The sequence below is a fragment of the Mustela erminea genome, chromosome 9, assembly GCF_009829155.1.
Source record: "Mustela erminea isolate mMusErm1 chromosome 9, mMusErm1.Pri, whole genome shotgun sequence".
Lineage (NCBI taxonomy): Eukaryota > Metazoa > Chordata > Mammalia > Carnivora > Mustelidae > Mustela > Mustela erminea.
The window spans coordinates 75,922,109-75,949,911 of NC_045622.1; the positions used below are offsets into that span (position 1 = coordinate 75,922,109).

The window sequence follows — 27,803 nt, forward strand, 5'->3', positions numbered from 1 at the left end:
ATCGTGTCCATAGTTTGATATAGAACAAATCTAAAAGCATTAATGGTCTGGGGGCCTTTGAACCCACAGAACAAATTAATCTAAATGGAATCTGATTAAGGAAAAATTGAACTTTGCCTGCTCTTCTTTTTCAGGTGAAGCGAATTTCCGAAGATCCTCCTTGCAAATGCCCAAACAAATTCTGTGTGGAGAGGCTCTCTCAAGGAAGATACCGAGTGGGAGAAAAGATCCTCTTCATTAGGGTAAAGTTTTACTTTTCACTTGATATCTTGTCCTTTCTGAGGCTATTCAGGACCTGAGTTGGGAATTACAGGGAACATGTGACCCATAACTAAGCAGGAGCTTTCCTGATGCTACATAGAGTTGGATTTGAAGATAGGAGGTATGAACATTTGTTAATATATTATACATAATTACTACTGAGGGCTAAATAAATAGAACTATCTTGCTCTTTTTACATACATACAAATACACATATCAACTAGATCATAGAGACCAAACACAATGAGAAAAGAAAAATCAAATTCCTTTTTTTGTTCACACATTTCATTTCAAAGGAACTTAACCCCTCCCTCCACTCCCCAGACCCCACACCTCATAGGAAACAGAAAGAGTCTCCTGCCCTGGTCTTCCATATCCCAAGTTTGGGACATGATCATCCTATCGGTCCTGGTAGCTTTTCAAATGATTTGAACATGATTTTTTTCAAGATGTTTGGGTCATGAACCAGAATGAAAATGCAAACTCATTATGATGGCGTGGTTAACTAGTGACTGTCATTTCTTACTGTTTTCTGGGTTAGAATAAAGAAGCATGGTTGGGTGCTAATGAATTTTCTGGTGGTCTTTGTCCATTTTACAATCATTTGCAATCATTAATGTCCACTTTACTAATGAAAAATCAGACTAAATACCATGAGAAGTTTTAGGTTATTATTAGTGGCTCCAAATAATGTCTCATGCTTTTTACTTGTGATCTTTTTTGGTGAATAATCAAGATAATTTCATCTCAAAATAAATTTGTGACATTTTCTAAGACCAAGATTCTTCTTTTCAAAATTAAAAAGGTGAAAATACAGCACTCAGCTATTTCTAGAAATTAATAACTATTCCCCCCCTCCCCCATATCTTTTAGTCATTTCCTAAAGAATGGGGGTTAGGACTCAAAGGAACTGCATTCTCTCATTTGAATAAGTTAAAATATCTTGCTGGTTAATCTGTTTTGTGGAACAAAATAAATGTGTGCGGCAAGTACCATCAATGAAAATTCTTAACAAAGCTCAAAATCAGTGATGACCCAGTATAAATTTTGTCAGTGTAAAGTTTTCTTAACTACAACTTTTGACTGAAAGTTATTCATAAGACGAATTTTTAAGGCTCTACAACATGTTATTTGAAGAAAACCTTGATCGTGATTAGCCTTTAAAAAAGTGTTCATCATTTCATTTTTTAATCCAACTTTAGGGTCATGTTTATTGATTTTTTAAAAAAATTCCAGGTAATAATTGCTATTTTGCATTGTAATGACGATGAGAAAAATATAATGATATGTGATGATTAAGGGTTTGAGAAAAATCTGAAGAATGCCCTCATTAAGATAGACAGTTGCCCCAGTATTCGCTTATTGTTCTCTTGGTTTTTATTAGAAAAATAGCATTTGTGTTTATTTTTGCCAAACTGCCTTCTTTTGCTTTAGTACATTAAAAAATAATAATTTAGCATCTCTACAGATGTGCTAAGTTTTACTAGGTTGACTTTTCTCAGGTCAACCTTTCTTGAGACTCAAGACTTCTTGAGAATGTTAGGCCCTAAAGCCTAGAATCAAAACCTAGGGCTTCATTTATCTACGTAATTATTACTTCCTATTTTAGAAGTGTTAACAAACACTTGATTAATAAATTAGATACTTTTCCCTATAATGTAGCCTAATATATTTAAGTAAAAATGTGTATCACATATGTCTATTTGTGTCAGGTCTTCCATATTTAGTCAATGGTCAGAGAATTTAATATCCATATTTATGAATATGAGAAATTTACATCAATTGGACATTTAAGGTATTTTTTGATGTTCTGTTTTTCTATTCAGAAAATGGTTTCCTTTTGTTGAAATTCTTTTCATGTATTGTTTATAGAGTAAATGAGATTTGCTTTACTGAAAAAAATTTCATTGAGGTCCTGAGTGAGAGCATTTGAATTTAATATCAGTTCCCACAGAATACACATATTGCACACATTCTGTTTCATGCTTCTGGTGTCACAAGGGAGCCTGCAAGAGAATTAACTGGAATATGGTTTTCCTGATTGGCCAAGCAAGTTATGGCATTACTCGGCCATGCCAGGTGCTGTAGAACAGTGTTGTGATTACCTGTACTAATCCCCTTCTCTTTTTATACTGTTCACAGGTAATTTACACTGGTTTTATTTTTACAACAGGTTTTACTTTATTTTTGATTTTAGTTTACTTTTATTATTATGTTCAATTACCAGCATGTAGTACATCATTAGTTTTTGATGTCATATTCAATGATTCATTAATGGCATATAACAGATTTGACTTTGAAAGTGATCCATTTTTTTTTTCAAATCCTTTTGAAACGAAACTTGCTATCACTGCATAAATTGGAAACTAAAAGTATTTGTCAAAAAAGGAAAATATCCATTAACGTGTATTCATTGAAATTCTTATCCTTTGGGTTGCTAGGTGTCCATTCCCACCATGATGGAGTAAACTGATTTTAAAAAGGCCCCTCTCCTTGTCTCTGTTTTCCCTAGAGGACTTCACCACCCATTCTACCAAGTTTAGGAGCTGAAATGTCACACGAAGACCATATGCACCTTTCATTACATGTTATCTCCCTATTTCTTCTTCTAAACTGAATGGAAAAGCTAAAACAAAGTCTTATTGATGAGTATACACTTTTACTAGTACTTTTTGATTTGTGGCTTGGACTATAATTAATTGTCATTCTGCACTCATTCACTGTAAGGAACTGACAGTTATGACTCAAAAATACTTAGAGACCATAGTTTTCAAGGGATCTTATGGTTGTTGCTGCTAATATCTTTAGTTTGCTCTAAACACCTGGATTAAGTACTAAGTGCTCATAGTCAGAATCTCAAACATACTAGGGGAGTGATTGCCTTACTGTCTCTGCATTGCCGTCCTGTGTTTCTTATGCTTGCATTTTTAACATTGGCATATTTTAGAATTTGCCATATCTCTTTTTAGGCTACAAGGTGTGGCCATATTTACTACATAATATAAGTAGATGCATTTCTGCATATCATTATATAAAACACACACACAGTGAAATATACATGGTACAGTACATTAGTGTTTATTATCCCCTAGTTTTCTGTCCATTCTGAGAGCAGCAGTGTTTTCATATGGCCATAATGAACCTGTCCACACAAAGAACAATTTTGAGTCATTTAAGGCTTGTTAGGACTGTTTACTTAGCTCTTACTTAAAGATATCACAGTTACTAAAACACTAACTCAGAAAAAATCATCCCTTAGAAAGTCATAAATACAAGATTTTCTTAATCTTAAAAGATTCTTGTATTTTTACTCTTCATCTAATCTTCTCCATATAAGCCAGAACTAACAAGTTAATTGTCAACTAGATTTCAAGGTTTGTTGACAACACCCAATCACTTTACTTATGTATGGTTTTAAAATTACTATGTATCTGAACACAACTTCTCCTTACACACTCAAAGAGATACAATAACAACAAATAAGAATGAAAAATACAAGAATGTTTGCAGATTATAGAGAAAGAACCTGGAAGACATTTTCTGCAGCAGATATTTTTGCTAAACATATGTCTTATCTGTTGGCTTCTAGAAACCAGTGTATGAATAGCTACTTTGCATTGCTGGCTATCTAATATTTATTTATATACACACATCTATATGCTTACGTGGGCTTGTTTATTTATATGTGCATGTCTCCATTTAATAGTAAGGGATTGTCTTTAACCAAATATAAAGAATCCTTTAGTACAAGGGAGAACCTCTGAGGTTTTTGATTGTGGCTTTTAGGCAAACACGCTAATAATCCTCTGCTAAAGTCAGAATGCTCTTGTTTCTAACTTATCAAAAACAATTTGAAGCCAGATTTTTGCCCTACATCTTCCAGTGAGTGACGTGGTTTCTGAACTATCTGTTGGGCAAGCAAGCTAAGTGTAGCTAATATGTATCTGCGTAGTGAAGATACACATTTACTCTGCTCCAAGGTATAAATATTTCAGTTGGTTTTCAGTGATTTTGAAATTGGACAAAGATGATAATTGCTCTTTGTTAATTTCTGTGGTAACAGATGGTTGGACCTTACCATTTAGCCATGATCTGTATCTTTGAAATATAAATAAATGAATCTGAGGCTTCAAGTTGTGATTTTGAGGGAAAAAGCGTGAATTTTCCATTGTCTTAGTTCTTACAGTTAGTTGATTTCTACCCACACTTCAAGTATCAAGAAGTCAGGTGGCAATATAAATCTGTACAAACTGGTAGGAAAGGTTTTCAGAAATATGTCATAGATGCCATAAAAATATACTATTTAATTTCTCAATCTGAACTCAATGATGATAATGTTCTGTATAAATAATAAGTAATTATTTAAAGTGATCTCTCTGAGGAGTGCCTGGCTAGCTCACTTGGCAGAGCATGTGACTCTAGACTTGGGGTCATGAGTTCAAGCCCCATGTTGGGTATAGAGCTTACTTTAAAAAAAAAAAAAGAAAAAAAAGAAAAATTACAGTAAAGAAAAAAAAAAAAAAGATCTCCCAGATAATCAGCATTTACATTATCTGGGAACTCAGTGGCATTGCAAATTCTTGGGTCTCACCTGAGATGGGTCCCAGACACCTCCATTTTAACAAGCCATCGAAGTAATTGTGCTGTGTGCTGAAGTTTGAAACCACTCATCTAAAAGATGGGAAGGAAGAGATTGTTGTAACACAGTACAATTAGAAATAATTTGCATGTCTGATCATGGAAAAATATAACCATTCAGATGCTAGAAATGATCATTTTGAAGACGTCTATGTATCACTGTGAGGAAATACTGAAGATATGATGTTAAGTAGAAAAATTAGATTTTTAAACGGTATTTACATATGAAATATCTCCCTGTGGAAATTATATATAATTATGATTAAGACTTGAATGGAACAGGAATAATTATTAAACAGTTTTTAATTTTTGAGGGCATAGAATTTTGAATGAACTAATTTTTGTTCTGCTTTTATTCCTAATGATGACATTAAAAATATGAACTCTTTAAAAGAAGATAAGTCAGCAACATGATACAATTGCAGATTTGAAAAGAAATAAAGGAGGGGACGTCTAAAGAGTGTCAGATTAATTAGCTGACTGCTCCTTTTTCTGATCATTGTCTAAGCTTCCCATGTTCTGGAAAAGGGCAAGGAGGTTTATTGGAATCATGGTGTTATTTAGATTAGGGGGGACTTTGCATCTTGTAAACTTGTGGCCTATTATCTCCTTGGATGAACACCTTTCCTTGAACCATGCTCAAGTGCAATGTTAGGGTAGTGACAAATTCTAGTTAAGTAAAAGACTATTCAGCAAATAGTGCCCAAATCAAGCACCACAGAAAGCCAGCTACCTCGCGATAGATCCCACTGGCTTTCTATCTCTTGTCAGGATGTCCTACTACCAGGACATTAGAGCAACTCTGTTATGCGTGAAGATCCTGCCCCATGGATGTTCTATTCATTAGAGCCATTTACATCTACTTCATGCATTAAGAGAGATCAGTATGTCAGGTTGGGCCATTTGCATGTCACTGAAAATTGAGCCATAAAGGAAAGAGATATCAATGGATTAAGGCTTTAATGACTAGGAGAGAGAAAACAGAGTATAAGGTTCACTGATGGGTCTGCAAAGAGAAGGGGCGTTATCCAGCTGTGTATATGTTTCCTAGTGCTACCCCAAAAGAGTTTGAACACCCAAGGAAAGGTGTTCAGAGATATTATCTGTAAAGAACGGTTATCAAGATAAAGAGTTTAAACAGGTGTCTTTAAGAACTCTTGTTATTGAATGGACTCTATTAGCCTCTGTATGAGCACATGGTAGATCTCATTTTAACCTCTCATCCTGGTGTGGTAGATACTGTTGCCGTTCCCACTTTACAGATGAGGAAGCTGAAACATGGAGGTGGAATAACTTCCCAAAGTGATAAGCTAATGAGTAGCTGAAGTGGCATTCACAGGCCTAACTCCCACTCAATGCTATGGACCACAAAGCAATATTGATTTCTTTATTGGAGATTATCTGAGATTTCTTGGACGGTTGAATATGTTCATGTGATCTACTAACTCCTAGAGTGAGATGTACTATGTAGCATTTTCTTGATGTATGTGACCATAGAAATGTTCCCTCTCCTGGCTTCCCCACTTCCCCCCCACACCCCCACCCAGAGCATCATCCTGGGCTAGGAGGCCATGAAAACATACTTTGGGAAAAATATTATCAATTGAAGCAAGTGAAAAAAGTAACATAGAACTATATTGAAAGTTTTCTACCTTTTGCCAGAGTTAAAACCCATCTATCTTAAAGTACTGCTAAGAATTATTGAATTTGTAGTCATTTTTCCTTCAAGTTCCATTTGGAAACTATGATTCAAGAAAATGACTGGAAAATCCTTAAAAGGAAAAACACCTAAAATGTAAGAAGTATCATTCCTAACATGCCCTTCAGTGGGGATCTTTCTATACATTGTTTCTCTGGATTCTCTCCATCTCACAGCTGGTTTTGAAATTACTTTTATCTTTCTGTTACAAATGAAAATACAAAGTCTTAGAGGGTTTAAGGCTTCAAGGAAGAAGTTGATGGACAAATTGAAGTCCCAACTGCCAGACATTCCACTCCACGCTGCCTCCCTGGGGCATGTCCATTGAATGCAAATATGTTATTCACAAGGCTAGGTCTCTAAGAAGGACATGCACCTTTCACAATATATTTAAGTCTCAGCTACACAGGAGTGTATTCCTTTTATCATTTTTACTTTAAATATACTCCAAATGCAGATGTTATTACGATTGCATAATCAATAGTGCCTGCTATAAAGAAAAGAATATAAGGTGTTTGCCTGACTGTATTACAATAGTGATAAAATTATAACAGTATTTATTAGGATGAGATGTTTACTTGTATGCCAGATGCTATCCAAAATGCTTTATATGTTTAATAGGCAAAACTAAGCAGAATTCTCTATAAGATATATTATCTGTCCTGATATCTTTTTCATAGAAATCAGAATTTAATTCTTCTGTTACCAGTAGAGTCTTGTGGAATCGTTTTGCTAATTGTAGATATTTTTTTAAGTGGGTTAATACTATTTCAAGACCTCTTTATATCAGACCTTCACAGTTAGATAAAATCTTCATCTGAGGTTCCATGCTAACACACTAATGGTTCAAGATATTTCACCACTCCCTACCCCACACTTTGAGAAATGTGACTACTTAAGGAGCCTAAAGAAAAGACAATGAATAATTTAGTTGGAAGTCAGCAAAGGAATTTGAAATCTTACGGAGTCACCTTCTTTCTACTACGTTTGAATTAGATCATCTCTGATCAATGGAAAGGTCAAACACCTTGTTACTGATTCTTTATAATTTCTTATTTACCATATAAATTCTTCAGGTTTATACCTGTGTGGTAAAGATCAATTCTCTGTAACAAACCAAGCAAGAGAGGCACACAAGCTTGGTTGCCATAGCAACCCAACCTGGCAGTGTCTTCTGGGACTGGCTGTAAGGGAAGGTCCAATGATAGGGAGTGATACTACTTTCTTTTCTGCTCTTACAACACATTGATTTACTGTGAGTAAAAAGTAGCATAGTTCAATTGCATACCTTTCCTGGTAATGAAAAATGACCTGTCATATAAAAATGCAAAGGAGTTTCAAACAAGTAGCAGGGAAAATAAAACTTTCATTTATCATTGTGGAAACAGCCGTTAATCAGCAGCTGGATGTTAAAATTCATTTTGTGAGTGACATGATTCTAAACATTTTATCTAATTTAAAAATTTATGTGAGCGGTGATTATGATTTCAAAGCTATTTCATAGCTTATATTTCTTTTCTATGAAAAAATATGGCCATGTTTGCCTCTAACGTATGTAAAATCTTGGGTAGCATTTAGTGTTCTAATCCATGGTAAGAGAAGGGAGGCTGTTATTAGAACCCAAATTGGATCCCTTTCTTTGCCCAACTGCCCCAAAACGGAACACTAATTCAGGAAAAGCAAGCAATGACATTTAAAATGTATTCAAACACTTTAATTTCAGATTTTAAATTCTTTTGGAGGGGGGACTATTTTGCTCCATTAAAGACACTTTCATTTGTTTGTAATTTATTCATGTGCAACGAGGCTGAGTGAATAACAGGGATATAATTTACACTTTGGTAGCACATCTCTCAAAGGACTTTGCAAATGGTAATAAGTCCTCTTCACCTCTTTTTTTCCTGGGAAAGGCAAAGATCTTGGTTGAATGCAAAATAAATAGTGATTAATCATTACTGTAAAAAAATTTACTTGATGGAGATCTCTCTTTCTGAGATTTATCTCTTGAATTTGAAAATCTTTAAACATGGAGAAATTCAAACTTGACTTTGTCCAAGATTGCACCCAATACACCATTGGACACCACTTTTGAAAGCAAGAAAAAAAAAGTGATTTGGTATGTTACAAGAATGAAAAGATTAGTTAATATATTGAGATAGTTCTCTGTGTTCTTATTGGAGAATTCACTGTTCCCTTCATTGAAATGTTAAAAGGTAGATCAAGTGTGAAAGAACAATAAATAAATGAAGACTTAGAACCAAAGATCCCTTTCCCAGGAGAATTTGTCACTATTGGCCACTTAGCATTGAGAAGGTTTTTAAAAATTTCATGTATTTTTCAGCTGACATGATAAGCATTTTTATTCATCTCCAATGGGATTTACCATGGATTTACCATTTATTCATCTCCAATGGGATTTACCATGGATTTACCATGCCTTTAAGTTGTACAATACATGTGTGACTCTATTTCACCTAGAATCATTTCCTTTTGCCATTGCACTGCAGCTAAATAAATAGACACCACCACCGAACTGGCCACAAATCAAAATTATTTAAACTTACAGAAGCATTGGAAAATTAAGCGGCTTCATTGAAGAGAAGCCTAGATCCTGTGATCTGCATTTCCAATTTCTGTATTGCTATAGCCTTCCTGCCATTAAGATAAATTTGCCTGTGTGTATGTCTTATATAGTAATATGTGTGTGTATATGTGTATATACTCACACATCTATGTATATGTAATGAAAAGGCACAATATTGATATTGAATATCAATATAGATATTGAATATCAATATTGAATATCAATATAGACATTGAATATCAATATTGAATATTGAATATCAATATTCAGTGATTTGGCATTTTGATTGTTAAAAAGTTCTCACATTGATTTTTTTTTGTGTGTGTGTGCCTAATATCTCCAGTTAAGGGTTTTGTGAAAAAAAGGTAAACGTTTTATTTTGTCTATATTTCTTTACATATACTATTTACCACTCACTAAATGCTTGCTGTGTGTCAGTTGCTTTTCTAAGCACTTTCCTTGAATTCTTTTATTTAGCCCTCACAACTGTTTGAGATAGGCACTATGATTATCTTTGCCTTAACAGTAAGGAAACCAAGCATGTGTGAGCAAATTACTTCCCAAAAGTCACAAAGCTCTAACAGTCAAACTTTCTTTGAATTCAATAGATCTGATTTGAAGGCCCATGGTTTTAACTCTACATTATTCATTCTATTTCAGACCACCTAGTCTTTTGGCAAGTCATATTGTGAGTATTGCTGCTCAGCTTTTCAGCATCCATTGTTAAGTGACTCACACTTCATGTACAGCTCCTAATTTGCTTAGACTTTTGTGGGTGGGCTCTGAAAAATGGAATTGAATAGCTAACCCCTGTTGCAGTGTACCCAGTGAAGAGTACCCAGGAAGCAAAGAGTCTTATAAGACAATAACACCCCCTAAAAAGAAAAATCAGAAAAACTAGCCAGAATGGTTTTCACACTGTTCAACATATTCATTGATTTTCTTTTCAATATATTGACCAGATTTGAAAAGTCTTCTGAAGCCAAAGTTTATTATGGGAATGAGGATACTAAGGGGTATTTTCAATTTACTGCAATTATATATTTCCATATTTTCATTTACAATTTGCTTTTATGCAGCTAAAATTAAGACCCTTAACCTGATTATGTATGAAAGGATTTCCTATACATGCTATGGTGGAGTAGGGAGGTGAAATTGTCTTTTGTACATTTTTATATTTTTATTAAAGGGTCTACAGTAAACTTAAGAGGAAGTACAATCTGAACATTTTTGGCGTAGCAAATGATGTTTTTGAAAGCAACTTCCCTAAAAATGGATGCCGAGTGATTTTTAAATAACATCTGTCCCTAACTTTTTATCCTGGTACTTCATGGTGGTAGAGTATATCTTAGTTTTGTATGATTTGTGAAGTACGTTCACCTACACATCATCTCATTTTATTTTCATTACTTTGCGAGAGAAATCAGTATGATTGTTAATTTTTATATCTCTCTGATGAGGGGGAAATTGTAGATAAGAGAGATTTAACAACTTTCCCAAGGTAATCCAGCTAGCAAGTGGTTGATCTAGGATTAAATAATATCATATTTTTATATATTAAATTTTGTATATTTTAAGTTTCATACAATAAAATGTTTTGCGAAAGGGAAAGGAATCAAACTGTGTTTCGTTATGCACAATGTGTCATGTTGGAATCACTGATGAGTCTTCTAGAAGCCAAAGAACAAACCAATGTACTATCTATCATTGTAAATTGTACATAATTTGTGGTGCCTGGCTGGCTCAGTCAGTCAGTAGAGCATGGAACTCTTAATCCCAGTGTCATAAATTCAAGCTCCATGTTAGGCATGGAGCCTAATAAAAACAAAATACATACATACATACATACATACCTAAAACACAAATATCCCATGGGTTCAAGTGGCATTAAGGGTTTGTAGCAAGGTTCATAAGAGACACTTTGCAAATGTGGCCATCTTGAGTTTGGACTGAATGTAGTCAAGATGGTGGAAGTTTTTTATTGCAACATTGACTATAATAAATTAGGAGTCATTTATTTAGTGTTATCTTTTTCATAAAATCAATTGGTTAACTGTCTGCATGACTCAGTCATTTTAGATTGCCTTGCATTTCTTCTCTAAACTTGGCATTTTTGAATTTCAGTTTTTCAGTAAAAACATAAACTTTCAGCCCTAGACCCAGCAGGTGCCATTATCACCTAACTGCCAAGACTTTCATTGCAAGAACCTTACTTGTTCAGATTTTAGTTTACTGGAATGGTGTGTTCCCATTTTATTAGTATTAACATTTTCATTTGAAGCTGGGTTGTGTGTGATTTTAGAATATATTCTGCCAATTCCTGCCATCTTGTTAGAAGCATACTAAGGAAATCTTTGTGTAGGTTTAGGAGGAACAAGGTATAAGAATTTGATTTTAATATTGGTCTTAGGATATATACTCAATTTGCTTTATAGCAATAATCCTGATGTTACCAAAAAAATCCAAATCCTGGTGAGTTATTTACCAATATTTTCCCTGTTTCCCTAAAAGAACACCAGCAAGAAGTCATTACTTAATGACATTAGTCTTCTAGTTGTAGCTTTCTTTTACATTGTCATTTCTTCTACACACTTTCTTATCTTACCAACTTCTAACCCCCCCACACTACACTCATATTGTTCTTCTAATGCTCTTGGCTACTATAAAGAAAGCCCTACTTTTTACCCCAGAGTTCTTATAATCTACCTAGAAAATTTTAGGTTACTATAAACTCCATGGGAAAAAATTATAATTACTTGAGATAGCTCCTTGTAAAGGAGTTTTTCTTCCTCTTCTTAAACCAACCCATCCAATGTTAGATCTATTGTTTCCCTTGGTTAACAGTCTCTTTTGTTCTAAACGTGTCATTTGTCATATTTTTTTTTTAATCTCGCCTCAGAGAATCTGTGAGGCAGAGATAATTAAGTAGTATGTCTGAAGCCTCATTTGAAGGCATGTGAAGGGCAGGGATGATTTCAAATCTCTCTTTCAACTTTGGCATTAGGCATAAGATCTTTAAGAGTCACAGTCTAAAATGGCAACACCCAGACAAATAGTTACCCATTGATTTGTCATCATTCACCAGTGTGTTAGCCATGATTAAGTTATTCAGTCCGGGACTTTGTTTTTAAATAATCATGATGTTTTGAAGTCCTGGGTTGACAGAAAAATGACGGAAACTTATATGACACACAGAACCTTACGAGTATTGTTAATATCTTGTTGCCTGCCAACTTGATAGGACTAAGGTGGGCTTCAGCTTTGCACAGAGAGGCACTTTAAACTGCAAAGTATATGTCAACAAATTCCTTTTTCATCATGATGCCCACAAAATGCCTTTCTACCCCCTCTCTATCTGCAGTCAACGTGACAAAGAATTAGAAGTGTTCTCGGAAGCAAAAAGAGGAATGTCTCTCAAAATTAACCTTGAAAATCTTATCTATCTCCTGTATTAACTCAGTATCTTAAAACAAAAAGAAATTTCCCAGTGAGGACTGAAAGAACTCCAGAGAAACTTGAATTTTAATTGACATCTTGGCACCAAAGATTGACTAGGATCTTCCTTCATGTACAGCGTCCTTAGATCTGATCGATAACACACTCATATATATCAACTAGAGGAAAGGTAAGGTTGGAATATTCTATACATAGAATAGTTTCCCCTTTGAATAATAAAAAAATTACAGCCATGATAATATCCAATCATGGGAAGGGAAACAAATATTTCCCAAGAATGACTTCACTTTGGAACTCTGATGCTTAGGCAGAGAATCTGGATACGTCCTTCAATTCTGATTAAAGAATTTTCAATAAATGACTTTTCAGGTAAACTAGGTGTCTCCTTGTGAGTCTGTGAACATTGTGAGATTAGAATTCTACATACATTTTAAACTACAACAGAAGGAAGTGTAGCATAGCTTGTGTGTCACACAATTTTCTGAGGGTGAACAAAATGGTAGTGCCTTGATAGTAAAAGCAAGTGCCTTGGTAATAAAAGCAAGAGGCCCAAATGAATAAGGAGAATGGGCACCAGTGAAGTCAAAACAAGATGGCAGGATTTTCCCCTAAAATAGGAAGTTTCATGCGGAAAATAAACATTTCATTTACTTAATTTTCTCTCGTATTTCATTAGATCTTTCCTAGAGTGTATATGCTTTTCTTATGGAATCGAGACACAGACTTAATGTCTGCTTCTCCGGCAAAATTATTACCTTGCATGTATCACATGGTTTTAACAAGAGCTCTGAGCAAGGAACAGAAGACCGAAAGTCTCCAGGAAATATATCGCTCCAGCATGTGTGTTTTAAAATGACAATGGCCAGCACAGTCTACAATTCCCAGACTGTGTACGCTTCCGTTATCACTGACAGTGGATTATTAGGCAAGAAAACTTCCCTTCACTCTAGGATCCAGGGCAGTAGAGGAACCCTTCTTGCTGCAGCTTGAGAACAAAGGTTTTCGCTAATCCTGTCACAAAAGATCCCAGTTTGCATTTTCAGGTGATGTTCCTGTGCTTCTCTGCAACGGAGACGAAGAGCATTTTATGAACTTTGTATCTTCTTGTTTCAGTAGGGTCTTCATGGTTGTTACTATGTCTCCACAGCCAAAGCAAAGCAGACATTTAAGGTAATTACTTAGATAAGTAAGGGGGAAACCTCACCACTTTGCTTTCACTGTGGAGCCTGGGCCTCGATTAAATGAGGGTAGTTGGGCACCCGTGCGTGAATATTGTACCTGCTTTAAAATTTTCAGTAAGGTCTTAAAATGTTGTTTCTTCTTTGGTTTTCCCATAATACTTTGTAAAAATAGCAACGTGGGGCTTACTGCGCATGGGTCACAGACAGTTACCCAGCGATTTCTGTCTTTTCTTAGTATAATTTCCACGCTCCAGTGTGTTCCTTCCTGAGCTGATTATTAGAATTATTTGAAAGTATAAACCTGGATTTGGCTTCTATCTCCCGTATCAGCTTCGTCTTTGCTTTAAAATATTTAAAAGAAGGTACTTGTGGGATAAAAATGAAACACAATATCACTTCATTATATTTCCATACTATTCACTTTGCACAAATTGCCCTTTGTGGTTTAACACATGGAACCTTGAGGGCCCCTGCCAGATTTTGGCTTCTGACACCACACCTAACCTCCCTGTGTATTAGCAGTGCTTTAACAAACACATGTGATTTACCACTTTAGTACAATAAAAGTTAAAGAGGTGGGGAATGGAATAGGGTATGAATTTAATGCCTTGAGGTTGCCAGTGTAAACAGAAATGTTGGCTCATTTTGTAGTTTTCAAATATCAACAATTATGATCTAGAGAAAAAACAGCTTATTCAAGTAACTCATCTATTCCACATAACCATAAAATGATTATTAGAAATGCCCCATTTTGTAAACTCAGCTTTATACCCGATGACTATATCTTGAAGCTAATTATGAGAATTAGTCTAGATTTCTAAATATACTTAGATTGTTAAATACATTTCTTTATCCATAATTTGTCCCGTGATTCATTTACCAAATATATGAAGGTGTTCTCTGATCTGACAACTACCAGAAATCCTGAGGATGCCCTTGCTCTGTAAGCTCTGTTTCATTGTAAGGATCATATTTTACAATGTAAATAATGGTCATATACTGCTAATAATTCTGACAATGAAACAGAATTTAATTTGTTACCCATACTGATAATTGACAAGAGACAGAGATGCGTTCCCATAGTCACTTCTTTTTTTTTTTTTTAAGATTTTATTTATTTATTTGACAGAGATCACAAGTAGGCAGACAGGCAGGCAGAGAGAGAGAGAGAGAGAGAGAGGAGGAAGCAGGCTCCCTGCTGAGCAGAGAGCTGAATTCATTTACCAAATATATGAAGGTGTTCTCTGATCTGACAACTACCAGAAATCCTGAGGATGTTCTCTGAAGGTCCCAGGACCCTGGGATCACGACCCGAGCTGAAGGCAGAGGCTTTAACCCACTGAGCCACCCAGGTGTCCCCTGTAAAGTCACTTCTAAGGTCTTCTCAATTAACTTGGGAAAGTTGCAGAACATCAGAGTGTGGGACCCAGTTGGGGGTCCGAAACACCGGGTGGAACTTTTCTTGGACCTGTTGGAAGACGTTGCGTAAGGACCTTGTGAGGCAAGTTATTACTAAGTGAAGGTGAAATCTAAATCAGGTGCGCTAATCTGGCTGTGACAGCCTTGACTCCCATCTATTATTACCAAAGACGACTGAACCACTCTTGCTGTCTGGGTGCAGTTTTCCCTTGTCACTATTCAGATGTCACTTGGTTAAAGAAGAAGACATTGTCTTGCAGGTTTTCTTTGTTTGAAGAATATGAGTGACTATGTTTCTTTTACTACTTAAATCGTTGCACCTCTCCATGCTTCCCTGAAAATTAAATAGTTAAAAAAAATTCGTGATGCCTCCTGAGATCACTCTAACTTCAAAGATTTTTAAAGGAGCATATAGATTGCGCTAGAAAGTCAAGAACCTGATTACCTGCCAGTTCACACCATGATTCTTCATAACTTAAGGGTGAGTCTCTATAGAAAATCTTTGAAGTTAGTGTGATTTCAGAAGGCACTGTACATTTTATAGGGGGGTTTTGTATTGAGGCTGGCATGCCAGTTCTTTGGGGACAAATTTACATCTCCCTTTGGGGAGGCTAAAACCTGTGCAGAATTCTCTTCTTGATTTTTCTCTGCCTTCCCGTCTTTCCCCAGAGAAGATGCAAAAAGGAAAGGAGTATAATTTGCCAAGTTTTTTAAGGTGACATCCCTATCCTGGTTCCCTTGTTCTTTGTAGTACAGACATAGGATGACAACACTGGCATTGCCCTCATTGGAGTGAAAGGAATTAAAATCAATATCTAGACTTGCTTTCTGGAGGCATTTCTCAGAGATCCTATAATGCCCAAAGAAAGTGTTTGGAGCTAAACTTTATCATTTGGTAAGCATGGTTCTTCCAGGAGTTATTTCTTCTTTGGCTCTTGAACCCAGGAGGTTCTGGGAGAGTACTAAGAGCTTTCTAGACAGTGCCACACAGGATTTAGGAAGTTTTGTTCCACCTTGAACCCAAGGTGGCTGCCATCCCTGAGGCTAGCAGAGGCCAATCCCCTAATTCTTCCTCCTCCTGGAGGCTGTAATCTGCCTCTTGTGGTTCCACTTTGCTTTCACACTGTTCCCTGGAGGAAGCTCACGCTGTGGGCTTTCTGACTCCTGCAGGGGAGGCTGTCAGGCTATGTTCTTTCTTGAGTCTCATTAGCCAACTCAGTACCCATTTCCAGTTTTCCCTACCTCGTTTCAAACACCTTTCCACAGGTGGAACATACATTCTAATCCTCTTCCCTCTTAATATCCACGGCTGTACCTCAATCCTCTCTCTCCAATTTAGACCTCCTTCAAATCTGGCCATGTCTGTATAGGCGTAAAATTGGCCACCCACCTTGGGACTTATTCAGTTTGAACTATTGTTCTCTCTCAAGCAAGATTATATTTTCTGCCTGCTGTCATCAGCACTTATGACATCAATTCTTTTTATTCCCAAAATGTCACTTGCCACCGCAGGTTATAAAAAAGATGGCAGACATCATTTTAACCATTTAGATTACAGCACTTTCCACACAACCAGAGGCTAGCCCAGGAGGTGTGGAGGCACTTAAAAGAACTCCACCCAGTGTTTGCAGTCTGGACATTCCTCGTTAAATACATCGAAGTTCCGTTTTCATTTTTTGCTCACTTTCGTATTCAGTGGTCTTCGAACCAATTTGCTTTGTAACCAGTATCTCTCTAGAATAACCCAGTGTGTTCTCATATTGCCAAGTTTTGAGGCTACCACAAGGAGCTTTTCTTCATCCATGTTCTCTCCCTGACTTCTTTAATGTGAAAGATTTCAAAACAAGAGTTATGTCTTGGATTAAAATATATTTCGTGTGCCATTTTGAACAGTACACTGCTACCATATTTTAGAAGACCAATTTCTGGACTGTTGGTTTGTTTGGTAGCAAAGCATTTGAAAATTTATCTAAGAGACTCAGTTGAATTGCTTTGGAACAGTGCTTAAAGCAGAACTTGTACCTTGACTTTAAGAATTTAGAGCATGTTGGGGGTGACATCAAAATAAGTTAGAAATCTACTTTTCATTAATCTTTCATTTGACATGTTTCTTGGGGTTAGATTTGGAGTTGGAGTTCCCAATAGACTGTTACCTATCTTGGAGTTTTTCTGTTAACCTGGACTTCGGGAATCCAGAAAGGCTACCAGGGGAAAGAGAAATCTGCGATGAGAGTCAGAGAACAACTGATGTTGGCGAACAAGAGTAGAAGGGAAAGTGTTTCAAGCAGAATCAGAAAGGGAAGAGCATGCACAAAGGCTCAGAAGCACCGGAGGGAAGAGAAAGGGACAAAAAGAGGAAGAATGAGACATTATCAGAATTCCTAGAAGCACTGCCTTCAGACCCGAAGACAAGGGGAGGAGAGAGTGAAGAGGGCCATGTGGGCAAGGGGAGAGTTGGGGTAGGCACGCACCCAAAACCATCTCATGAAGACCCTCCTGTGTTATGAGAGCTTTGGCTTTCTCCTGAAGGCAGTGCAGAGGTGTGAAGCACTTTTCAGTGGGGAGAGATAGGAATAGACTACATTGCAAATGACTCAGGCTCTAGTGCAGAGATGGAATAGAAAGGGTGTAACACTGGACCAACACCCTCCAACCATGTTGGCTTGGGAAGTGGGCTGGTCATGACTCTGGCAGCTCAGCCTGGAGACCTATCTGATAAAAACCTGAAATATAACGCATATTATGGTATACTGGGTGGGGCTATCTTAGTATATAGGTTACTCAGAATTGAAACACTGTCCCTTAAACAAAATATCTAAAAAGCAGCACATTGATTTTGGCTGGGTTTCAGTAGGTCAGAATTTCTGCTTGTTAATAATTTTTTAAGTTTTAAGTTAGTATTATTTCTTTGGTGAGAATTTTACATAGAATAAAATTGTAAGTTACTTGTAGAAACTAAAAGAGAATGACAGGAAGTGGTGTTTTTAGATCTTACAACTGTGATGTTTAATTTTCTTTTCCTTCCTTTTTTTTTTTTTTTTTAACCTCTGGGTAATATCAATCGACAGGAGTCAAGTAAATTCATAAAAAAGGAACAGGTTGGTGTTCCTATCAACAAGCTTTTAGAAATCTGTTACCCTAAGCTCTTATTTTCCAGATGTTACCTAGTTTCTCAGTCCAGGTCTGCCTGCTGATTTAGTGTGTATTTCATTTAGCAGAGCAGGGCTATAAAAAAAAAAAAATACAGTGCTCTGCCCCCAGTAAGCCCAGCAGTGAGACCAAGTCCTTTTCAATGAAAACTATTCCTTGGGCCAAGAATCGTCCCCAGAGTATTCTTTGGCCATTTACAAATTTCTTTACATGAGTTCATTATGTTTATGCCCAGAAAGCAGTGATTCCAGATGTGGGATCAAGTTCAGAGCTCTTAGAGGTACATGTTAATGCAACTTATCCTCTCTGGTTAAGTCTGTGAGTGTTCAGCAACAGATATGAAGCACCTACTATGTCCCAGATACAAATTTCCTGGTTAGAACAGTGAACAAAACTGTCTCCCTTCACATTCTGCTGTGGGGAGACAGACTATAAGCAGGTAGGACAAGGGTCAGATAGTAAAAAGCCATATATAAGTATCTTAGGTTTTGGGGGTCCTACAGTTTCTGTCACAACTACTCAACTCTATTGTTTTAGCACAAAAGCCATTTAAGACAATGCAAAATGAATTAAGCATGGCTGTATTCCAATAAAACTTTATTTATAAAAGTAACATGAGTGCTAGATTTGTCCTATGGGCCCTATTTTTCCGGCCCCTACATAGATTGATAAATAAGTGGGCTGTTCTCATGTACTAATAAGAAATAAGACAGAACAGGATAATATAGAAGAGAGGGACTGGATGTGGCTATTTTGACATCAGTGGTTCTTTGTGACTGGAAGAAATCAGTATCCAAATGATCAAAGAGCAAGTTGACGGTGTCATATGTCTTTCTCTTAAAGTATATATAAAGCTATTCAAGTGAAGTTGCAGATCATAAAGGTATAGAAGGTCGAGACTGTATAGATTAGCCAGACACACACAGGGACCTAATAATAGTTGTACTCTTGCTCAAGAGAATTTCAGATATCTTCCCATAATGCCCCAGTCATCACCAATTTGTATTGTCTCTGAATTTCCACGGCATATATTGAATGATGGTACTAACTGAACACCAAGAAAATACGACATTGGCCAGTATGTCTTTTGTGGATGTTGCCTTTTGCTGCTCTGAAGTGTATGAACCCTGCTTTATACTAGTTTCTACCTTAAGTGCCTAGTTGGTGTCCTCATGTCATTGGCACATGATGAACCATTAGGTTATCATGTCATGAGGTTCGAAAAAGCTAAAAAGGAATACAGCTAGGTATTCCAACAACAAGGGGCCCCACTTGATAATTTGCTTTCACAATGTGTCAATGATGGTAAGACATTAATTAAAGAAGAAGGAGGGACCTAACTTTGAATCTCAAGTGGTCTCTCTGATAAGGTCTGTAGGATTTATCATTTTCTGTGCAGTTATTGTTAAATTCTGAGCCATACCACAAATCAGAGAGTACAAGTTTACCAATAAGTCTATTGACAGTTAAAGCATGTGGAGTAATCTATCAGACAAAAGATATAAGGAGTTGAATCGAATTTATGGCTCATAACTCAAAAGATACAGTTGGGAAGGGATCCAAGAATTAATAACACAAATAAAATTTAAAAAGAAAAAATAAAGGTTGCCATAAGACAGGGTATGATTTCAACTACAGATCCAGCCATTCATTTGACAAAAATTTGCTGAGCACCAACAATGAGCTGGACACTATTCCAGGCACTGAAAAATTTAGAGACAGGTGGATCCACGTGCGTTGGATTTATCTGGAGAGCCTTCAAAGAGAAGGTGGAAATTCACCAGTGTTTTGAGAAAGGAATGAAATCTGGGCGGGGGAGAGCATTTTTGGAGGACAATAGGATCAGCGTGGTGGAAGAACAGGAGGAACTCAGGAGACGTTTAAACAGTGACAAGGCCAGGTTAGCTGGAGCTCACGTGAGCGTTTAAGTAGGGAATAAGGTGATAAAGGCACAATGGGGGCAACTGTGGAGGGCCTTGAAAACAAAGTCAAAAACTGTTCTTTTTGACATTAGACAGCAACTGAAGGTGTTGATCAAGAGCATGATAAAATTGAAATATAAGGCAATTAATTTGGGAGAGGTTTATATACAGAATTATTGATTGCCGCAGGAAGAAACTCAAGGCAAATGCAACTAAGTAAGAGGTTACTCATAGGATATGAACATCGATTAAAACGGTGACAGAAAGAATGGAAAAAGAAAAATGTGGCTAGTATTTGAGGGTAGGCTTCATTGGATATTAATAGAACAGAAGAAAGAGGCAAAGAAGAAACTAGATTTTTGAAATGGTGATTTTCTTTTTTTTTTTTTTTTAAGATTTTATTTATTTATTTGACACAGAGAGAGAGATCACAAGTAGGCAGAGAGGCAGGCAGAGAGAGAGGGGAAAGCAGGCTCCCTGCTGAGCAGAGAGCCGGATGCGGGGCTAGATCCCAGGATGCTGGGATCATGACCTACGCCGAAGGCAGAGGCTTAACCCACTGAGCCACCCAGGCGCCCCGAAATGGTGATTTTCTTATAGGAAGTTACCTCCCCCACCCCCCCAAAAAAAATCATAAAAAGAAATACAGTTTTCAAGAGTCTCTGAGGTCAGTGTGATTCTGCCATCAACTTGCTACATAACTTTGGCCAAGTTTTTAAAAATCTCTGTAAGCCATCCGTCATGTGAATTATAATAGTACTCGTTTCAAAGAACTGAGGGTTCTTCATTTATTTAGTGGGTATTACATAAATCATCTTCTAGCTTCTGAGAGGGGAGTGGTGAGTAGGACACAGTCCCTCACTGCCCTTGAGGAGAATGCTCTGTAGTAGAGACAGATTATCTTCAAGTAAGCAAATACACAAGGTCATTGGGGGTTCTGGTCAATGTCAAAGGAAACATTTTATGCAGCAGAGAATAATGGGATTTAGGAGGAGTGACTTAGGTAAAGCTCTGAAGGATGGCCTCTTCAAGGAGGTGATCTTTGAATTAAGACCTAGACCAGGAGAAGGAGTCCGACTTGAGAAAAACAGGGAAGGAATGACAGGGAGATCAAGTACAAAGCTTAGTGTATTTGAGGAGAAATGTAGCAGATTTATTTATTTATTTATATATTTATTTATTTTTTACTTTATATTTGAACAGTTCTGGAAAATGAGACCAATTAAAGCATGCATCCCTACAGTCCTAGTGGTGGGTTGTCAGTCCGTGGGTGGAAATCGCAGCAGAGGCAAAGGGAACACCTGCCCTCTAGTGTCCTCCCCGGGTTATTTAATCCTTTCATAGCATTTTCCCAGCTCAGTGCAGCGGGGCTTGTTGAAAGAGCTTATGCATTCACTGGTTCAGTGGAAGGCATTAATGTATGTAGGAAACAAAGGAAAAAAAAAATCTGAGAAGCCAGCTTCTGTCAAAGAGCAGATTTATATTTATTTCTTTATATTTGCAAATGAGAAGGCTTGGAGACAGAGGGGAACAAGAATTGTTCTGTTGAGAGAGATGACTTGCATATTTTGGTCTGGTCTGTTCATTCTTATATAAACTAGGGCAAAACAATGGTCCCATTAAGCGTTGTCTTATCTCCCTTCAGTATTTTTCCTTTTGGGGAGGGGGAAACGAGAATCTGGGACTACTTTGATTCTCTGGTGTAGGTGTAAATTCTAACTCCTCACCCACAAGAAAATTTCTGAAAAAATGGGCCCTGGAATTTTCTTCCTGATGCACTCTTGTCCTCTTTCTCATTTTTTGGTCCATCCCCCTATCTTAGAAAGTGATGGCGAGATGATGGAGAATAAAGTGGAAAGTTCTGGACCCTGACTTCCTCTAACCTTACCTCTGGTGTCTTTCTTGTTCTGTTCTAACCACCGGACTTCTCTTCTTTCAACACGTGTGTTGTTTCCTCAAAAGTCTTTGGAAATATTGTTCTTTTTTCTGAAATGCACCTCCACTCTCTGCCCATTGCCTAACATCTCATTGTTAGTCATTATTCCATAATGTCCTGCCGTCCAACAAAACTTCCTTCCTCCCCATGTTTGGCCCCTGATCATTCAGTTTCTATGTTAAGGTGCACTGGTCCCAAGCACCCTATGGGGACTGGAGGGGTACGTCTCGTGTTGTGCCCACTGATTTCTCTCAGTACATCGGACTCCCAGTACTTGGTCTTGCATGTGAGAGCTACCTAATATTTTCAACTGTATTGCCCTGAAATAAACAGATATTGTCAAGACATAATGCAGAATTCTTGAAACTTAAAGGACTCTGAAAACAAAGATGTGGAAAAGTAATTTCATTGGTTGGCTGTAATAGACACAAACACAACATGGGCAGCTTAAAGAAGGTAGATGTGTATTTCTCTACTGTCAAAGTCCAGGGCTGCTCGGATGACTCTGTTCTTCCAAGTCCTCAGGCACTCAGGGTTTCTCAGCTCAACTCTCTGCCATCCAACACATGGTCTAAGATGTCTCTGTGCCCCAGGCAGAAATATGGAAGAAAGGATGATGAAAGGGGCACCGTGCCTGTGCACTTAAGGAAAGTTCCAGACTCACTTGACTCACCTCCCTGCAGGGGAGACGAGGTAGGTGGCCTTTATACTAGGCAGATGTGTGCCAACTATGTTTCTACTACTCTCAAGGAAGATATGAGCTACCGTGAGTGGACTGTGTCTTTCACCAGATATCAGAGTATATGTCACAGAGATCAGGTGTGAGCACGGTGACCACACGGCTGATCAGCACGCATTAATTGCAGCCTTGGATTTAAGGCTTTGGTTCTGTAATTTGCAATAAAAATGAAAGGCACAAGAGTCACAGATACTAAAACCATCTTCTTCTGAGCAGCGGCTTTTGTTTTTGTTGTGCTGTAATCCATACAGGAGACGTACGCATCCAGGGAGGCTTTTAAAAAGAAAGAGCACACTTTTCTCATGAAATGTGTTGACATGCAAGCAGTTTAATTGTCACTTGGATTCAGGATTACATTCAATCAACCACATAAGTCTCTTGAGTTTCAAACAGTGGGATGAAAGAGAGCAAGTGAAGTTTAGAGACAAAGGGAAAAGAAGAGTCATGATGCTTGATGTTTATTTAATGCATGATGATTGACAAAGCCCTTTGAATTAAGGACATTTGACCTCCTGACAGCCCCCAAAGCGAAAGAGAGCTCTGTGGGTAAGAACCGTAGACGTTAACAGACCAGGCCAGTGTCAGGCAACTTACAAGAAATGGAAGTATGGATGAGAAAAGATCCACCTCCTAAATGCCCTTTTGGTAAAGCAGGGCAATAGGAGAAGGAACCGTTCTTCTTTATGATTTTTTTATGGATCGTGGTTATCCTTTAATCATAGTTCTTAGAGAAATTCTTTATGGAATCTTCCATGGTCAGGGCTTTTCGTTACTTAATTACTGCAGCAAAGGCAGCAGTGCAGTCTGCCAAGGCACACTGCTTTCAACAAGGGACAGCACACACACTCACACACACACACACACACACACACACACACACACACACACACACTCGCACACACACTGAAGATGCTGGGGTCTACACTCTGCTGTCACTAAGCAACCAAGAGCAGATTTCTTTGTAATCGGAGTTATTCACTCAGCTGGGGCAAGGTGGGGGGGGGGTAGAATCTCCCAGAAGGCCCTTCAGAGCTAGACCTTATGGAGCGCTGGATTAAATGAAATTCAAGGATATTATGGCTGTTCTCACAGGAGCTCCATTTCCTGACGTGGGTCCCGCCTCTGTTTTTACAGCAGGTCACGTCTGAGTGCAGCTGCCACTTGGCCTGACTCAGAATTTTTCACTCACAGGTTTAATTAAAATTTCTAGCAAGCACCATCTATCATTTCTCTTTTGTAATTTTTCTCTCTCGGAGAGAAAAGCTTGGCGCTCGTTACCTCTCGTGTGTTTATGGTGCCCGTGTTTCTGTAGGAAGAGATTCATAACCCCTTTAACAACTCACAGATTTTCACTGGGAACCTTAATGGAAAGCCGATCATCACGGTTGGTCTGTGCTTTTAATTAAAGATGTATGTGTAAACTCCCTGAGGTTTATTGGACTCAGGATAAAATATTATAAAATATAATACAATATGGATGGGGATTATTTTTATATTAATATGACAAAGTAGTTCCCACCTTGATCTCCAGGTCTTTGCTTGCAGACATGGGGGTCCATAGGCTAATTTTAGCATCTCAGAAAGGAAAAGTGGAACTTGTATCTTCACCAAAGGTATCCTCACCAGCGGTGCCTGGGCTCACCAAAATATCAGGGCTTAGGTCAAATTAGTATACTAATTGTTTCTTTATGCTAATCAGTTTGTGTTCTGTAGAGCGCAGCTTTGTTTTTGATTAATTAGAATGGGATACATTATTTCTTAATATGTTTTGCAGACAGACTTTCTCAGCACGAGATGTGTAAAGAATGTAGGTTTTAGAATAAAATACACGCTGCTGCCCTGGTGTTTCTATGTCCCTTTGAGGAAGGCTTGCAACTACTGTGAGAAGGAATTCTCTCATCTGTACAAAGGAGATTCGTGGCATCTGTGACAGATTTGTTGGGAGAACTAGAGATCCTACTTGGCCACATAACTGGCACGCAGTAGCCTCTGTTTGAAGGCTCAGCAAAGTTAAGACTCAGTCAATCTGGGTAAAGCCGACTTGGACCAGCCATGATATCATTTCAGAGCTCCTCGTCTGTGGGAAAAAGTGGGAAAGCACTGGATTGCTCATCTTCAAGACATACTTTCTAGCCTAGATTGTGTATATTCCTCGCCACCCAGTCTAGACCTCCCCTCCCCAGCTCTGCCATATTTGAACAATGTTGTCTGGAACATCATGGCTCTTCTGTGAGCCTATTGTCTATTAAATGGAGATAAAAATATCTACTTTCTGGGGTATACAGGAAAATCCTGGCATATATAAAATTTGCTTAGATGAAGTGGCAGCCAATAACTCACAGCCTTCACTCAGCCCTTCCCACCAGCAAGGTGTTCTGGGTTCTGTTCTTCACCATCCTGGCCGTGCTCTCTGGGTGCGGGCCACATGACCCATCTCTTTCCTCCAGGGCCTGGAAACCAAACCCAGCCCTGCACACATGTTCTTGCAAGTCATCTTCTAACTCTACTCTTGTAGGAGGACATTTAACCTTCATCTCTCTTGATACTCTTTCTACCTGGTTTCCTCAACGGGTGGTTGACTCTCGAAGGTCAGAGGTCACGGGTTAGATTCCCTTGTAGACCATTTTGCATCATCTGGCACGGCCACAGAAGGCTCTGGTAAACTTATCATAGGCAAAAGCCTGTGGTTCCATTGCAAGGACATCCTCTCTCCTCAAGTACAAAAAGGAGGAAAAAATTAAGACAACTCCAAAGTTCCTCTATCACATTCTACACCGGGGATGGCTTGGTTCACTTGCGCGGGTTATTGCTGTGTCATCATCTAAGTCCGGCCTCCACTATGTACCACAGGCCCATGCTTCCCAGTGTCATTGCTGAGAGAAACAAGAAAGGGCTCACAGCACTCAGAAGGTTCCTCCTTATAGGCTGCATGGACAAAGAAGGTCAGGGGCACAGAGCATTTGGTAGCCTACCACCTCCTCTTTTTCTATTCATTCTGAGTGAGTGGGTCTTCAGCTTCTCCCACACTGTCACCGGGTTTCCCTGACTCATCCTGACACATCATCCGCATTGGAAACTCTCTTCCCTTACTCCCGACGCGCCCATACTGTATCAGAGCTGTGCTTACCAGGGAAGTGCCAGATGGCACTGAATCACCAGCGGCTTAATATTCGAGAACGATATTATAGACAGAACAGAACAACGTACGTGCCGATTACAGGACTTTGCTGGTGTCTTGGGAATCTGGGAATGCCCCAGTCACCTCCACAGCTGCGCCTTGACAATCTGTATGGATCACAAGCCTCTTTGGGCACTCTTTGCCACGCGTGTTTCCAGCTTGACTTTTGTCACCGCACCAGCACGCAGCACTTGGATTTTTCACTCTGAGCTTTCTGCCATTCAAAGCTGGATAATGTTATTACCTTCACGGGAAGGGATGTTAGCCTCCAAGTGCTGAGTGCTGCTCCTCAGGATGGAGGCTACAGGAAGACAGATACAAAAACAAACTATTAACATAGATGATTTTACTTTGATGGAGAAGTTGGCACTGTAATTCTGGAAGCTGCCAACATGCCAGCACATCCACAAATTGCTTTTACGCTGAGTTACAGATAGCGATCTCAATTGATTCTGAACACAGAGGAGGACGAAATGTAACAAGGCAGACCTCTGCTTGGGTAAGTCCTGCAAAAGGACTTCGTTTTCCATGAAAGCTTTGGTTAAAAACCAAAGCAACACAAACCAAGCAAACAGCAACATCAAAAAAGCCCCACTCACTTATTATTTTGTCTTTCCAAAGGCAAACCACTTTGGCCGTGGTGACTTCAGAACAGCATGAAGGGGTCCTGATTATATCTCACAGTTAGGTTAAAACCATCATAAAGCTTTGCCAGACCCTTGTTTCTGAAAATGGATCTACATTTAAATCAGTTTGTTAAAAAAAATACGTAAAGGAGAGTCTTATTGGATGTGTCAGCATCAATCTTTATTATTATTTTAAAAGATTTTATTTATTTGACAGAGAGAGAGAGACAGTGAGTGAGGGAACACAAGCAGGGGGAGTGAGAGAGGGAGAAGCAGGCTTCGTGCGGGCATGGAGCCCCACGAAGGGCTCAGTCCCAGGACCCTGGGATCAGGACCTGAGCTGAAGGCAGAGGCTTAACGACTGAGCCACACAGGCACCCAGTCTTTGTTATTTATTTATTTATTTATTTATTTATTTATTTATTTATTTTTAAAAGATTTTATTTTATTTATTTATTTGACAGACAGAGATCACAAGTAGGCAGAGAGGCAGAGAGAGAGAGGAGGAAGCAGGCTCCCTGCTGAGCAGAGAGCCCGACGCGGGACTCGATCCCAGGACCCTGAGATCATGACCCGAGCCGAAGGCAGGGGCCTAACCCACTGAGCCACCCAGGCGCCCGTCTTCGTTATTTTTTAAACAATTGGCTAGCTAGGGATGCTGGTAAAGACGATCAAGCATCCCTTGTAGTGGGCTTCGAAGATTAACCAAGAAGACGAGCCACGAATCTTCTCACTTAGCAAGTCACTCTCCTTCCACTCACCCATGTACTCGTCTAGCAGTCGGTTACCAATGTCCATCGTGTGCAAGGACCTGTGTTCAATAATTGTGATTTAGAGTTGGTATTAATAAAAAATCACATCTTAAGATACAGCTTGAACATCTTGCTGAAATGCTAGAAGGTCATCAGTAGTGTAGGACAAAGAAGATTCTAACTGTAGGCACCACTAACTTCTGTGAAGTTTGGCCTTGCATGAATATGTTGTTAATGAAAATAGACAAAAGAAGATTCCCGT

General features: G+C 38.3%; 1 protein-coding gene across 2 annotated transcripts in view; it reads left to right on the forward strand.

The window, feature by feature from the left end:
- GAS2 (growth arrest specific 2) overlaps positions 1 to 27,803 on the forward strand; it is a 126,237-nt gene that overhangs the window by 71,937 nt on the left and 26,497 nt on the right. Inside the window, exons 7-8 of one of the 2 annotated variants that reach the window (XM_032358565.1) lie at positions 135 to 242; positions 13,755 to 13,808. In XM_032358565.1, the coding sequence (XP_032214456.1) occupies positions 135 to 242; positions 13,755 to 13,808 (162 nt within the window). The remainder of the gene's footprint in view (positions 1 to 134; positions 243 to 13,754; positions 13,809 to 27,803) is intronic. The other variant, XM_032358566.1, reaches the window with a different exon arrangement.